We start from the raw sequence: 14,209 nt of genomic DNA on the forward strand, positions 1-14,209 counted from the left end.
GACTCTTGCTTATAACACTTACTTCAGATGCAAAGGGATAGAGAGATTAACCTCCAACTTACCAAGAAATTCTTTCTAAGTTGGCTAGCTTGCACAGTGTCAGAAAGTCTGCTTTCTTAGTGCAGGCTCTTGAGAGACAAAGGCATCAGCGATTTTACTCAGTGGTGGGCATTGCATGCTACAATACTGACCTGTTGGCAAAGTGACTCTACTGATGCGATAATTATATGTAGGTTTTGGGGGCAACAGACTGCTTTCTGATTGGATATGAGGTCTCTCCACTGGAGGGATATCATACTTGGCCCTGCTGATGCAATAGTCATATGTAGGTTTGGGGGTTACAGACTGCCTTCTGATTGGGTATGAGGTCTCTCCACTGGAGAGGTATCATGCGTTGAACTGTAAATCTGGTCAAAAGATCCTGACTAAGGCAATCATAGACTCTTGAAGGAACCTACTGTTATTGTTTTGGCAAATGGTCATGCTCTTAGCCTGCAATTCTAACCATTTGTGTTTATAGCCATAAATCTGTGATCCTCTCAACTATGGTCAGAGAAACTTCTTTTTGCAGAGGGTAGTGGTTAATGCAGAGACACAAGACTGGTTAAACAGCTGAGTACAGGTAACTATGAGTTCCCAGCTGTTGATAGGTTATTTATATTAACCTCCCTCCATAGAAGGCCCATTGAACTTCACAGAAACAGAGGCTGAAAGAGTGCAGGAACTAGCAGATGGAGAGTAGCGCTGCAAAGTGCTGACTTCTGGGAGACACGACTGCTGCACATCAGCGCACAGACTATGTGGTTATCTGAGCGAGACCTGAATGAAATCCAGCCAGTAAAAATTTCATCATGAATCAGGAAGGGGCCTCAAGGCCCCATTCATATTGAAAAAGCTGTTGCCAGTTGATGGCTGCTGAGGATTTGAGAGCCAATCTGCTTTGCTCATACCTTAGTAGATAACCACACACCCACGTATTTATGGACCAGTTCTAATTGGATACAGGATTACCCACAAAAACAGAAACTAAAAGGAAGATATTGATATAAGATATGAGAAGGAGCTAGAGAGGTGGCTCTGCAGATAAGCGTGCTTTCTACTCTTGCAGAGAGCTTGAGTTCAGTTCGCAGCACCCACAGCAGGAATCTTACAAATGCCTGGAACTCTGCTTCCAGGAGATTCTGTGCCCTTATCTGGCCCTCATAGGCACCCACATACATCTGCACATAATGTAGACACATAAACACATGAATAAAAATAAATCTTTGAAAAAGTTAAATAAGACAAACCAGAACATCATGAAGATGACTTTGTATGCTCAGAAATTTCCAAGCAGAAAGATAATCAAAATCCAAGTGTTTGCTACATGTAAACCCTCATGGTGATTTTCCTTCATCTACCTTTGGGATCTGCCAAGATTTTGCCCTGTATTGAATGTGCACATTCATTTCTCTGAGCTAATCCATGTAAAGGCCACATAAAGAATCTGAGTAATTCAGTGGAAAATTCTGTGGGGGCATCATCTGTTGCATTGGTAAAATGCTGGCCATTTTGCCACTCTACGTCTGAAAGAGAGTGATACCTTCTAAACATAAAAAAGTAAAGTGAGTGATGAATTCAGGGTGAGGTGGGAGAGCAACAGAAGAGAGAAGCGACAGATCATTGATGTTTGTCATTTTATTTGCAATACTTTAGGTCCAAGTTTCAAACTGCAATATTTTTACACTCAAGACACAGTCATGCACAATCCATATTTCAAATTTCTATTGCTTCAACCACAATTTAAAATAAAATATCAGAAATTAAAATCCTCAAAAAGATCAGTTGCTGAGGGCAGACGGACGGAGTCATACCATCAGCAAGTCTACAAAAGAAATAATTTAAAAATCAAACAAACGTAAGACCATAAATACCGTTAATCCAAAATTACAGAAGAATTTCACTACACATGGGTTTACAAATAACACATTTTGACAAAATTAATGCACAGCCAAATGAGATACAACTCCAATAAACAGTGAAAATGAAGATTCTCCTCAATTTATTTTATTTGGATGTTATGAGTTCAATCCCAGTAGACATCAGTATCCATGTGATCTGGCTCCTACTGCAGAAGTACTGAGATTTATAAACTCAAGCCATTAATGGTGAAAGATATTACCATCACTAATGAATATAGTATATGCGGGTCCAAAAAGCACACCACACACAAGCACACACATTGAACTTGAATTTCACACCCAGGGCTGGTTGGCACTCAGCTGTAGGCAGACAGTAGGGACCATCTGCCAAACTAACTTTTAGTTTATCTTCTTCTCAATAGCATGCTCATATAACTAGCCAATTGCTGTGGGCATTTTCATGAGAAGTGTTTTATTTAATCCCAATAGTTAATTTGTTATCTAAAAGTACGCAATTGTCTTTCTGTTGCTACTTTTGCAACTTGTGAGTACGTAGGTCCATTCTGTGGTCTTCGCCATTAAAATGCACGGGTTCTGCCATCCTGTGCCATTTCTACTTCAATGTTCTCAGGCCCATAACTGTTTCATAGGAGAAGAGAGGCCCAAGTACAGTTGTATTCTATGAAATGTGACAGTGAATTTCTGTTCTAGTAGCAAATTCTAGCCACAGCTTAATGGAAACCAGACTTTACATACAGTGTATAGAAAATGAAAACTGGGAACATCCAGTGGAAAAAACACAATAAAATAAAAACAAAACTATTGTGAAGAAGTTGGAAGGTTTCCATGAGTTTGATCAGCATTCTCTGGTGCTGTTAACTTCATTTACTTGAGTTTTTCCATCTCACATAGTTCTATGTAACTGCAACATAAGAGATCCAGGCTTAAGCTTGTGATATTTGCCATCGCCTTGGCAGGCTAAATTTGCAAGGCATACTGTTACCCCACACAATGTCAGAGCTTTTGGAAAGACCTTGAAGAGTAGTTAATTCAACACCCTTATTTTATAGATGAGTAAATAGAAAGCTACGTGATTTGCTCGAGGTCACACATCAAGTTAGGCAAAATGCCCATGTCAAAATCTATGTCTCTTTCCTGGGCAGGGCTCCTTCCACTACATCTGACTCATTTTCTAGCATTGTTGTCAATCCTTTCCTTGGTTCTGAATCAGGCGACCACAGTCCTTGCCGTGCTGTTGGTATTACAGGACAGCATTCACCCGATGGCAGCTTCCGTGGAGACGCTGATGGCACTAGTTAGACTCCATAAGTTCACCTTTCAAGTTCAATGATATTAAGTGGCAGTACATGCTACAAGTTGAAAGTGTATTTCTAGTCAGAGGTGTGCACATGATGACATCTCGATTCCCACATTTGCGGATTCAGTTAGATACTGTTTAATGATAAACAGACATTCCCAGGCATGAGAAGTTGGGTTCAATATATTTGATCACTAAAGGAGTGTGAAGCAGAAAAGCAATGATAAAACTAAAAGCTAAACAACCAAAAACTAGAGTAAAAAATGTCTTTTATGAAAAAGAAACTCTTTCATAAGAGAAACATTTCCCTTATTTCCAAGGCCCTATTTATTCCCTTTCCAATCCACATGCAAATATATGTTCAGTATTGTGTGTTAAGGTTATTCCAAATCCCAGGCCCATTAGACTGTCGGTTTACAAATGCTGAATTTCAGGCTTCTTCTTCCAAGACTGGGAGATGTTTATACCACACACCCTTCATTTGTTTAAGTGAATATTAACTGCAATAAGCTCAGAAAAGGATGAGATTCAACCAGGATAGCAGGTTATGACTTCCATACATATTGTGAATAACTAAGTAAAAGTCTGTGAGAATTCTGGGGGTTGGGTCTGCTTTTGATTGTCACTGTATGACATACATTAATAAAGTTCTCACCTAAAATTTCTTTGGTGAGTTAGAAGGAATTTTTTCTCTTTGGATGGTTGGTCTCTCTTTCTCTGACAAAACCACATTTGCTGAGTATAAGCTATAATTACGCAGCACAAGAGGACAAGGAGACCACCTCAAGCCAAAACTAATAGGACTGGAACTGAATGCTGACAGGCAATCCTAACTATTTCTCTTAAGAAACTTAGAGTTGGGTTTAATTGTATATGGTAATTTCTATTGAAACCAATGGGATTTGCCTATGGCCATTTGAAGAAGAACTTTTTCAGAATGATAGGTCTTGTTATGCAAGAAAATTGTGGGAACTAGCTAGTTCATCCTTCTGTTCTCCCAAAATTGACTTTGAAAATCTTTTAAGACAATCGAGAAAGGAGGCACCGGAAACAAATATTATCAAAGGGGCTAATCAAGTTGTCAGCTCTTCAATCTAAGGCAAACAAAATAGACACCTGGATGCCATACCAAAGCTGAAGGAAGCTTGGTTTATAGCAGAATACATTTGGAGTTCTAGCAGTGACATCTCCTTAGCTTTGACTTAGATAATAGTCTCATAGGAAAGCATGTGCCATACCTGAGCATGTGCCAACCTCAGTACCTAGGCAAGTATAAAGCCTACAGAATAATTGTAACTAGGAAATATCTGTGCCCTGCATGCTCTGGGCTCTGGCCAGAAGGCATTTGCTCCTGGCATCTCTTCTATGTTTCTATAGTTCTCTTTCTGTTGTTTATTTTTTAAATTAATAATATAATAATATCAAAGAAAGTAACTTTCTGAAAGAAAAGTTTTCACATAATCCCACCACGCTAACACAACCGATTTCAATTATCTGTGTTCCCAGTCTTTATCCATATGCACACCTCTTTTTTACATAGGTGTAATCCCTGTTTGTGTGATTTAAAAGTGATTTCATAGACTCTCTCTGAGAACTGGCAGCCTCATTAGAAATAAATGACCCATTGAGGAAATTAATATAATTATTTACACGATCTTTGAGGTGAGAAATATCCATTATAGACAAACATCTCAAACTATCAAAAACAGATATACAGAAAACAGGAAACAATCTATATTTCTTTTACTTTTAGCAATGGAATGTGCTTCACAAGAGAGATAGACGTGAGGATTAGGTGGTTAAACTGAAACACTGTAGGTGCAATTCACAAGCCCGAAAGAAACCTGAATAACACAATTAAAGAATAAATACTTGATTTAAATCTTTTCATGTGACTTGGCCATCCAGTAGCCAAAATGGAGCATGGACGCACAAATATTTACAATGACACATAGACAAGATCATCAAGAACGAAGTCATTTCCCAACATGGTGACTGATTTAGCGGGATTGTGTCATCCCCAAATCTTCATGGGATTATGACAACGAACCAGATCCTTGCCACAATATTAATGTTCTATTCTTTCTTAAATAAATAATCTTTACTGTGCTTCTCACCCTTCCCTGACTTTCCCACTGCCCTATTCCTATCTCAGGACTTTTGAATCAACATTCGAAAATGTGCCCACAAATGTCTCAGGGCACACTAGCAACGTTAAAGAACTGGATAGACCCACCTGGATTAAAATGAGCTCAAAACAAAATAAAGGAAAGGGACTAAACTATTAACCATCTGGAGGCCTAGTTGTTCAAGTATCCCAAATATGGGTCCTTCAGCATCATTTTGGCATGAGAAACAGTTCCTCTCTAATACTTATTAGAAATATATGTAACTTGTCAACACAGGGAAGAGTCTTTAGAAGCTGCTCTAATTAGAACATGTACATAGATATAATTTTGTACAAGAAACGTCTACTGGAACATCTTGTTAAATCTTTGTACACAGTGATGGTAGATAGGTACCTAGGCTCTCCCTGCTAATATGCTGAACAGAGAGCACAAAGAGCAGCCATTTCTCTGCCAACAGTGATCTGAAGGATCACTGCTCCAGGATTTTTTAAATAACAACAACAACAATAATAATAATAATCAGCAACAGCAACAACAATAGTAACAACAACAAAGGTCTTTACAACATGCAAAGGATGTTAATTGACGTCTTGGACTTCCCAACCAGGGTTTGGGCTCTATTAGCAGAGCATAGCCATCGATTGAACTGTATTTGCATCCCAGGGATCTTGTGGAATTTCCTGGCATTACAATTGGGAAAAAATCCTCAATTTAAAGTAAGGTAAAGTAAAAAATTAAGGTCCTTTTTCTCTCACTAGAGAGGTGTGACATTTAAAATTTTTAGGTTTAGATACCTCTTTGCAAAATAAACAGGAAATTAATATAATCATTTGATTTTCTTTTCATATTTGTCTTTTATTCCATGGTAAATATTTTCAGGGGAGGGTCAAATCCCACCCTGATTTTATAATGTAGGAAAATAGGAAATCCACCAGTGGTATCTTCTCAATATAAACATATGCACTACATGGTCAGCAGAAACTCTAGAGACAGTCCTTTCATGTAAAGGAATGGATGGATGGATGGATGGTTAAATGGGCAGATGTACCTCACAGAGGAGAAAGGCATATGCCATTGAGCTCTTTCCCCTCTTGCTGAATGTAGATAAACTCTATTCAGATTCTCTATCTCTACAAATGAAGAAATATTGAATAGCACAGGTTGCTGGCTTTTCAAAGGCCTAGTGAAACAAAATTTCTAGAATTCATAAAACTGACTATACACTCAGAAGAGAAGCATATCGTTTTCTATGTAGACACCTTCTAGATGTTCTTCTACTCCCAGAAGATTAAAAATATCAACTTACAAATTTTAATAAATATATGTATATATATATAATGAAATAATAATAGACTTTAGGATTTTTCCTCAAGCCACAAAAGGAATTCCATTGGACTGATAGTTCAGAGATACAAATACAGATCAAAATTATTTTCTTGGTGAGCTTTTAACATTTTTATGAACAGGCTTTACAAGGACAAAAGCCCAAGTAACTAAATAGAACACACCATATACTGACAAAGAGATTGGAGCTACAGAGGGGAAACAGCAAGTATTTAGAGGTGTGGCGACTGGGAAGGTAGCTTTCACTGACTTCCTGTCTCTTACACAGATGAATACTGTATCTCCAATCTCTTGATTTTAAAAAATTCTTAAGTGTTACACATTGTCAAAATGAATAATTTTTATCATGAAGAATGTTGACTAATGGATCTATTTCCTCATTGTGTGCCTATTGTACAATGCTTATGTTACAGGAGCACAAGAGAGGATTAAATTCAGTATTATCTTTGCTTGCTTATTGTCCAAGGAATTCTGCGTTTTCCTTTTGGCTCTCAGAGAAAGTCCCATCTTTGTGTAAGTAAGGTTTCACCTATCTGGATATCCTAGGTTTTGGAACCTGGACTCACCCAAAAGCACTGCCACAATTTCAGTGTGTGTCATTTTTCTGTTCTCACAGGCCAACAAACTGCTTTACACAACAATTCCACTACTAGAAACATCCTTGTAAAATGTGACAGGATCTCACAAGTAGAGCTCTGCTTAGACACAAGTTTTAAAAGCTCAACCTGAACACTCAGATTCCTCTCTGCTTTTGGAAAATGTCTTAAAGGAAACCTTTTCCAATACAAATGCAGAAAAATAGGTACACAAACCAAGCCACCACTACAGAAGAAGAATAAAAAATTGCGACTCTATTAGGGCATGGACGTCCACAGCTTCACACAGCACTTGTTCTATTTTTTTTCATTTTTGTTTGTTTTTGTTTTGTTTTTTCTTTGTTTTTTTTCTTTGTTTTTTTTTTAAAAAAGCATGTTGACATCTTTTATTTCTTCTGGACATCTAATGACAATGTAAGTGAAAAAACATCACATTGGGTAAGGAGTTTTGAAAGAGGTTCGAATGTAAGAGGGACTACTGTCTAACTTAAAAACAAAGACGACACTATGAAGAGGGAGTGTGCATCTTTGAGAAATCTTTTTCTTCAAAGTAAATGCACAAAATGAGGGGGTTCACTACTGGCTCTTTCGCTTCACGGTGGAAGTGGCCGCTTAAGGGCCACTTCAACATTGCTGCCCTGTGTGGGCTGCAGTTCAGGCTTACAAATAAATTACATAGTCTGAGAGAGTAGGAAAAAGGCTTATAAGAAGTTTCTATTCACTTGAAAGTTAAAGAACCCCCACCCCATTTGACTGTCTTTTCTTCCATGTTTCCTGCAGCAGAGTCTTAGCTCAGTCTTACTCATCGGGGAGACGGTGAGGGCTAAGGCTCGCAGTTCTAACGGCTACTGTTCTTAATTGCTTCCTTTGCGGCGATAATCAGAGGAGTGAGGCTGGAGAGAGGCTTGGCTAATTTTAAAAATGGATGCTGTAAAAAGAATGAAAAAAGAAGAGTTACTAGAATTCTCCCTTCCCACTAGGGCAGGAGCTGTCATCATTCTTAATTCTACAGTCCTTTAATACATGTTGTGCCAAGTCCAAATCACAAAATTATTTTGTTGCTCCTTAACCGTAACTTTGCTATTGTAATGAATCATAATGTAAATATCTGATATGTGACCCCCAAAAGGGGTCACGACCCACAGGTTGAGAACCATTGTGTGAGTGTAGCTCTACACCTTCAATTATCTCCCCCTTTCCCCATTGAAATGTGCTTTGAACACTCATTGGGACACTGTTTTATTTTTAAAATCCCTGCCAGCGTTTGTCCAGGATTTCTTTTTTCTTTTTGGTCTTCTGATGTCATGAAATCTTATGGAAACTTACTTGGCACAGCTAGTAACTCTTCAGTATGGAGCTAGGAAAATTTCGCTCAGTAATGGCCAGACTTTCTACATTTCTTAAGCTGATGAATGGTGCTGGAGCTGCTCTCAGGCTTGAAAAAGTAGCTTCAACTGAACATCAAAATCAATTTTCCTCTGAAACCCTTGGCTCCCTAGTTGCCAAACCCAAGAGCTGTGTCTCCACCACTTCTCTTGGCTCATCTGCAAGAGTTGATGCAAGCCAATCTCTTTTCCTTCTTTTGAACATTTGCTTCTTTGCAGGACTGTGGCAGTCTACTACCGCGGATCTAGTGTGGGTTGTTCCCAGGTGAGGACCTTCTGATTATCCTCCTTGCATTCTTTACCTCCCTACCTCTCATTCGCTATAATGGAGCTCTCATTAGCTTCTTTTGCTACTTCATTTCTTATCAATCACATTTTTGTGTCACATTTCCAACCCATCATCAGCTTTATAAAGGTATTCCAATATAACTTTCCCCGATGTCTTCCCTACCCTCCTACTCTACTTTTCCATTGTCTGCTGGACATTTCCACTAGGGCAGTGATTCTCAGCCTTCCTAGAGCTGCAGCCCTTTAATGCAGCCCCACCACCATAAAATTATTTTCGTTGCTATTTCATAATTGAAATTTTGCTTCTGTTATAAATCCTAGTGTAAATATTCAGTATAAAGAATATCTGCATATTGTGGCCCACGGGTTGAGAATCACTGCTCTAGAATGTTTGTTGGTTATTTTTAATTCAACGTTTTGAAAGGTATATTAAAAGTTCTACAACAAAGTCTTTTTGTGTGACATAAGTTATAGGAGCTTTGGAGTCAAAACAATGAAAGATGATTGTATGCTCTATTTATCTGTGTGGTTACATTAACGATCCTGTATCTTTGGCATTCTTGGAAAAATGGTTTGAGATACGCTGTGGGAACTCCTTCCGCTCCTTTAGCCATTAGCAGTTGAGATACCAGCCCACTGGGGCGTGGTCTCTTTCTCTTTAAAAAGCAGCGGCAGCCCTCTGCTCTTGCTCTTGTTCCATTGACTAGACTCCTTTTCTGGCTTTCAATATGCAAGAGAGATATATCAGCACAGGGATATATATGTGGTGACAGGCTTAGAAAGAAGTGGAATTGAAGTATTTACAAGTTCATGTTTTGCATCTATGATATGGAGACTCATTAGAAGATTAACAAAGTGTCATTGCAGATTTGATATTTTATGATCCTATGATGATATGAAAAATGCTCACTGGTAGCAGGAAAGGGTTGTTGCAATGGTGTATCCTTTCCAGTGCCTCTAAATAAGGTACTTGTGCAGAGGGGTCAAGAATCTTTCCCCCAGATGTGGGTCCTTGTCTCTCAAAGGATGTTAGAAGCATTTGGAACAGAATTTTCCATGCAAGGAAGTAGGCAAGAACACCGTGAATCTATGGTTAGCATTCTGCACACCAATATTGCATCTTTTGTTTAGCTTTATGTATTCAAAGTCACAGAGAGAACAAGCAGTTGTTCTTAGATGCCATAGCTCTTTATATTCATCCTGAAGTAAAGGTCCCTAGCAATGAAATTGTTTGTGTAATCCTGGCTATGTTCTTTTCAAAATCCACATGAGTTTTCATTTCATGTAATGGTGGAAAATTGGGCAATTCTAGGCTCAAATTAGAGCTCTTTTGCCTTTCAAGACTTGTGTGAGCCTTTATTTTCACATCTGCAAAATAGGACAACAACAACTTCCACAGATATTTGTAAGATCTGAATGAGATTTTATACATAAAGAGTTTGGGAGGTGAAAGGCCTCAATTATCATCATATAAATTGGTCCTGAGAACCGCGAGAAAGACAAATGGATACAGAGGCACTCTCCACTGGTTGGTATTCACCCAGGCAAGCTGGTGTATGTCATTTGGCATCACACGCAAAAGGGCTTTGTCCAGTAAACCATGAGAGTGGCAAATATTAGGGAAATTATTGCACAGTTATGTAGAAAATTACCTCTGGCCAAGGGAACCTGCATATACCATCCAGAGGCACAAGTGAAGCTTAGGAAAAAATTCTAGCAATACCAGAAAGGCACAGTTGTTTTTTTTTCCTTGCAGAGTAAGATTTCAGGAAGAACAAAACAGAATTATAGATTAAAATGCAAATTCTTCTGAGAAAAGGCAAGACAACATGATCAATCAGCCATGTAATAAATGCATGTCTATTCTTATGTGTATGTAGCCTAACTCTCAATACTTGTCTCTCAACAGAGCTCTCTTACTCTCTCACGTTGACATGAAGAAGCTCAACACAGCAACTCAACTCTCCATTTGTAATTTGCCCTATTTTATTTTCACCTGCAAAAGCTCCTTGGCAGATCCTCGTCTATCCACATCCATCTCGAGACAGCGATTTAAGAAGTCACGGAATACAGCTGACAGTCTCTCGGGATTCTGGAGTTCTGGGGTTCCATTAGTGGCTATCAGATATAAGGCCTAAAAAGAAAAAAAAGTATTCAAATATACTCAGCACACACATACTAAAATCATGGGTATAAATCGGTTTTCTTCTTATTTATTCTATAGGTTTTCAAAAAGTCCATTTTAGAGAATAATGTGGACATGGTTTCTGTTGAAAGATGGGACGGAGCACAGATTGTATTGATTTATAGTTTAGCAGTCAACTCTGAGCCTGGTTTGTTTATTGGTTGTTGCCCCAATTCTCCATCACTAACAATACTAGTTGCCACTGTAGCAGAAGTTCTTCATGTTGGATGTACCTTAACTACTATTGCTTGAATACTATGGAAGGCAATGTAAGAGACAATAATGACATCATTCCTAGGAAAATGGATGGAAGTGAAGGAGATAAAATAAGCCAAACTTAGGAAGACAAACATCTTGCTTTTTTAATAAGTGAAATCTAGATTTCCAATGACAAGAAAGTAGAAGAGGAACCACTGAGGAAAAGGAGCGGGATGAGTAGTGGGGGACAGAATAGATGAATGGGGGTCAGAATTACCCAAGCACATACTAGCACATGAATCAAAATGCCCTTCGGAAACCTATCACTTTGTACAGTGAACATGCCCTATAAAATTGCAAATATTAAGAAAAATATGAAGAGAGACATTTGTTAAAAGTAGCTCTCTCTGGCATTACAATTACTGGTGATTTAGTTTTTAAAATATATTTTTCAGCTTTCAATTTTTTTCTACAAGGGACACAATACTGATTATTATTATCATTTTAACTCCCTACCCGGAAACATTACTTAAAATGCATTTTAAAAGCTGTGGCGTCCAATCTTCATCTATTGTACTTTGTACTCTTAGGATTAAATGTCATTTTCATTAAGAACTGTCCTTCAAGGAAAACAAAAACCTCAAACTACTTCTTTTCAAATCATTGGTTTTATTTTATTTGCAACAGTATTATTTCTCTCTAATTTCCATTGTAAAAATTCATACATTCAGTTACATTATGGACTAAGCTGGCCTTTGTGGACTAGCCTGGGAGTCTAATCACTATGTGTAAGACTGTTTCTATGGGGAAATGCACTCTAGATTCCAAATAATTAACTTAAAAAGGAACTCTTGGATCACATCCTGTGCATGAGCTGGGGGCTGCCTTCATGAAAAAGAAAATTGCTGCCCTCTGCCTTGCTAATGAGACACAAATACAGTTGTAGCCAACACAACAATGACAACAGGAAAGGTTTGACCAGCAAAGACAAGTCTCAGCTGAAGCTGACTGGGGAAAATAAATCTGCACAAGACTGCTCATGTGCCACTTCTAAAGAGTCGCTGAAAATTCAAGGAAAATGAGTAGGTTATTAGAAAGTGGACAAGAGACTTTTGCGGCTAGTTAGCTGCTTCTAGTGTAAGCAACAAAGAATGGGATCACCTCTGTGATCTCTTGCCTCACACCCTGACCTCACAACATTCAACAGTTATTTTCCTAGGTTTTACCAATACAGCATTTAGCTATGGCTTTTTCAGTCATCTACTTCCTTCTGTCACCATTATCTTTGCGTAGGGTCAGGACTGTTCTCAGACAGCTTTAATACTGTCCTAATTGATTTTTCTTCTTTGGACCTTTGTGTTCTTAAGCCTACCTCCCTAAAAAATTCCATCTTCCTCCATTTTTTGTCTTGTCATTCATTTATCTTCTTAAAAGTTCTTAGTGGTCTCCTATTGTCTAAAGATGCAGGTTTTGGATGGTGTTGCCCCAGATTCCTCCCCAAGAGCATTTGAGGGAGAAAGGAGAAGGTGGAGAGAAATAGTAGAGATTTTAGGATCCTATGTTCACATGTACAATGATTTGTCAAAGGAGTTTTGCTTTTTTTCCGATTTATCATTCTAAAGAACACTTCATTGGAACCAGGGGATAAATATACTTGTTTATATAAATATAAATATACCACTGGTCCACAAGACACATAAGGATAGGCATGATATATGGTATATTTGTTTTCTTCTTCCGTTGTCAGCTTTTGTCTGCTATTCTCATTCTAGGGACTTTCTCTTCCCTCTCCCACCCATACATACTAACCAAAGCTCACATATTAGCCCCACCAATTTGTTGCTTTATCCTGAACATGAAACACTCTTTCAGTTGCCTCTTCTTTCTTCATCTCCTTCTTGTACATGGTAAACTGTTACTTGACTTTGGGGCACAAACATAAATGGTATCTCCTCTTCAGCCTTTGGCATCTCTCTCAGGTAGATGCACTGGTCAACCACTCCCGTTTTCAGAGGACTGTTTTGTGTTTTAACATTGAAGACCTTGTTTCCCTCATTCTGAAACAATGAGGATAGTTGCCCTCCCCCTCTTCTGAGCTTCGAGAGTCCACAAGTCTATTTTTACAATGCATTTGGTTGTACTGATTATCGGCAGATCTATCATTACTCCGGGACTGTGAGCCCAAGGAAAGGAGAAACTATACCATCTATGATCATCTCTGAATTTTGTACTCATTTGCTAAAAATAGATATTTAAAAAAGATGTATTGTTGTATAATAAATGTCAAAGTTTATGAATTTAGCCACTGGGAATATAACAATTTGACACACAAAATATTAAAGTTTAGAACATAAAGTACTCTGTTAAATTATAAGAAGATAAAAGCAAAGAATGAAAAACACAATTTTTGAGTTGATAAAAAAGTGTGATCACATTGACCACCACTACTCACAAGGGAAGAAATAGGAACGTTCTATGTGTACTGTATTTAAGGACATACTATCAAAGGGATGGACATCTGGACCACGCTGAACACAACGTGTTTGATTCAGACAAATCCAGAGATGAAAGGGAGATAACAAGTGTTCCCAGGATGTTGAAAAAATTGTTTGAGAAACTTTACAATTTCAAAAATTTCTCCTCTCTAGCTGAAGCTGACCAGGAAAGGTCCTCATACGAGAGCATATTGGATCATAAGGTCCGATACCTCTAGCGAGGCAAGATAAAACTATGGTTTATAGACTGTATTTATATTAGAAATATGATTGACAAAATTTAAATGGTATTTTCCATTGTATCAACATAACTAAAATTTTCTAGTATTGCAGATATCCCAACGATAACTATAACTATCTTGACAATAAC

At 38.1% G+C, this 14,209-nt stretch overlaps 1 protein-coding gene across 11 annotated transcripts in view; it reads right to left on the reverse strand.

The window, feature by feature from the left end:
• Positions 1 to 1,662: 1,662 nt before the first annotated feature.
• Positions 1,663 to 14,209, reverse strand: part of Pak3 (p21 (RAC1) activated kinase 3) — a 256,618-nt gene continuing 244,071 nt past the window's right edge. For all 11 annotated transcript variants that reach the window (XM_087903190.1, XM_087903187.1, XM_087903189.1 and 8 more), the window contains 2 exons: positions 10,958 to 11,095; positions 1,663 to 8,216 (listed from right to left, as the gene is read on the reverse strand). In XM_087903190.1, the coding sequence (XP_087759316.1) occupies positions 8,127 to 8,216; positions 10,958 to 11,095 (228 nt within the window). In that variant the 3' untranslated portion in view covers positions 1,663 to 8,126. The remainder of the gene's footprint in view (positions 8,217 to 10,957; positions 11,096 to 14,209) is intronic.

The sequence above is a fragment of the Myodes glareolus genome, chromosome X (genome assembly GCF_982192425.1).
Source record: "Myodes glareolus chromosome X, mMyoGla1.1, whole genome shotgun sequence".
NCBI lineage: Eukaryota > Metazoa > Chordata > Mammalia > Rodentia > Cricetidae > Myodes > Myodes glareolus.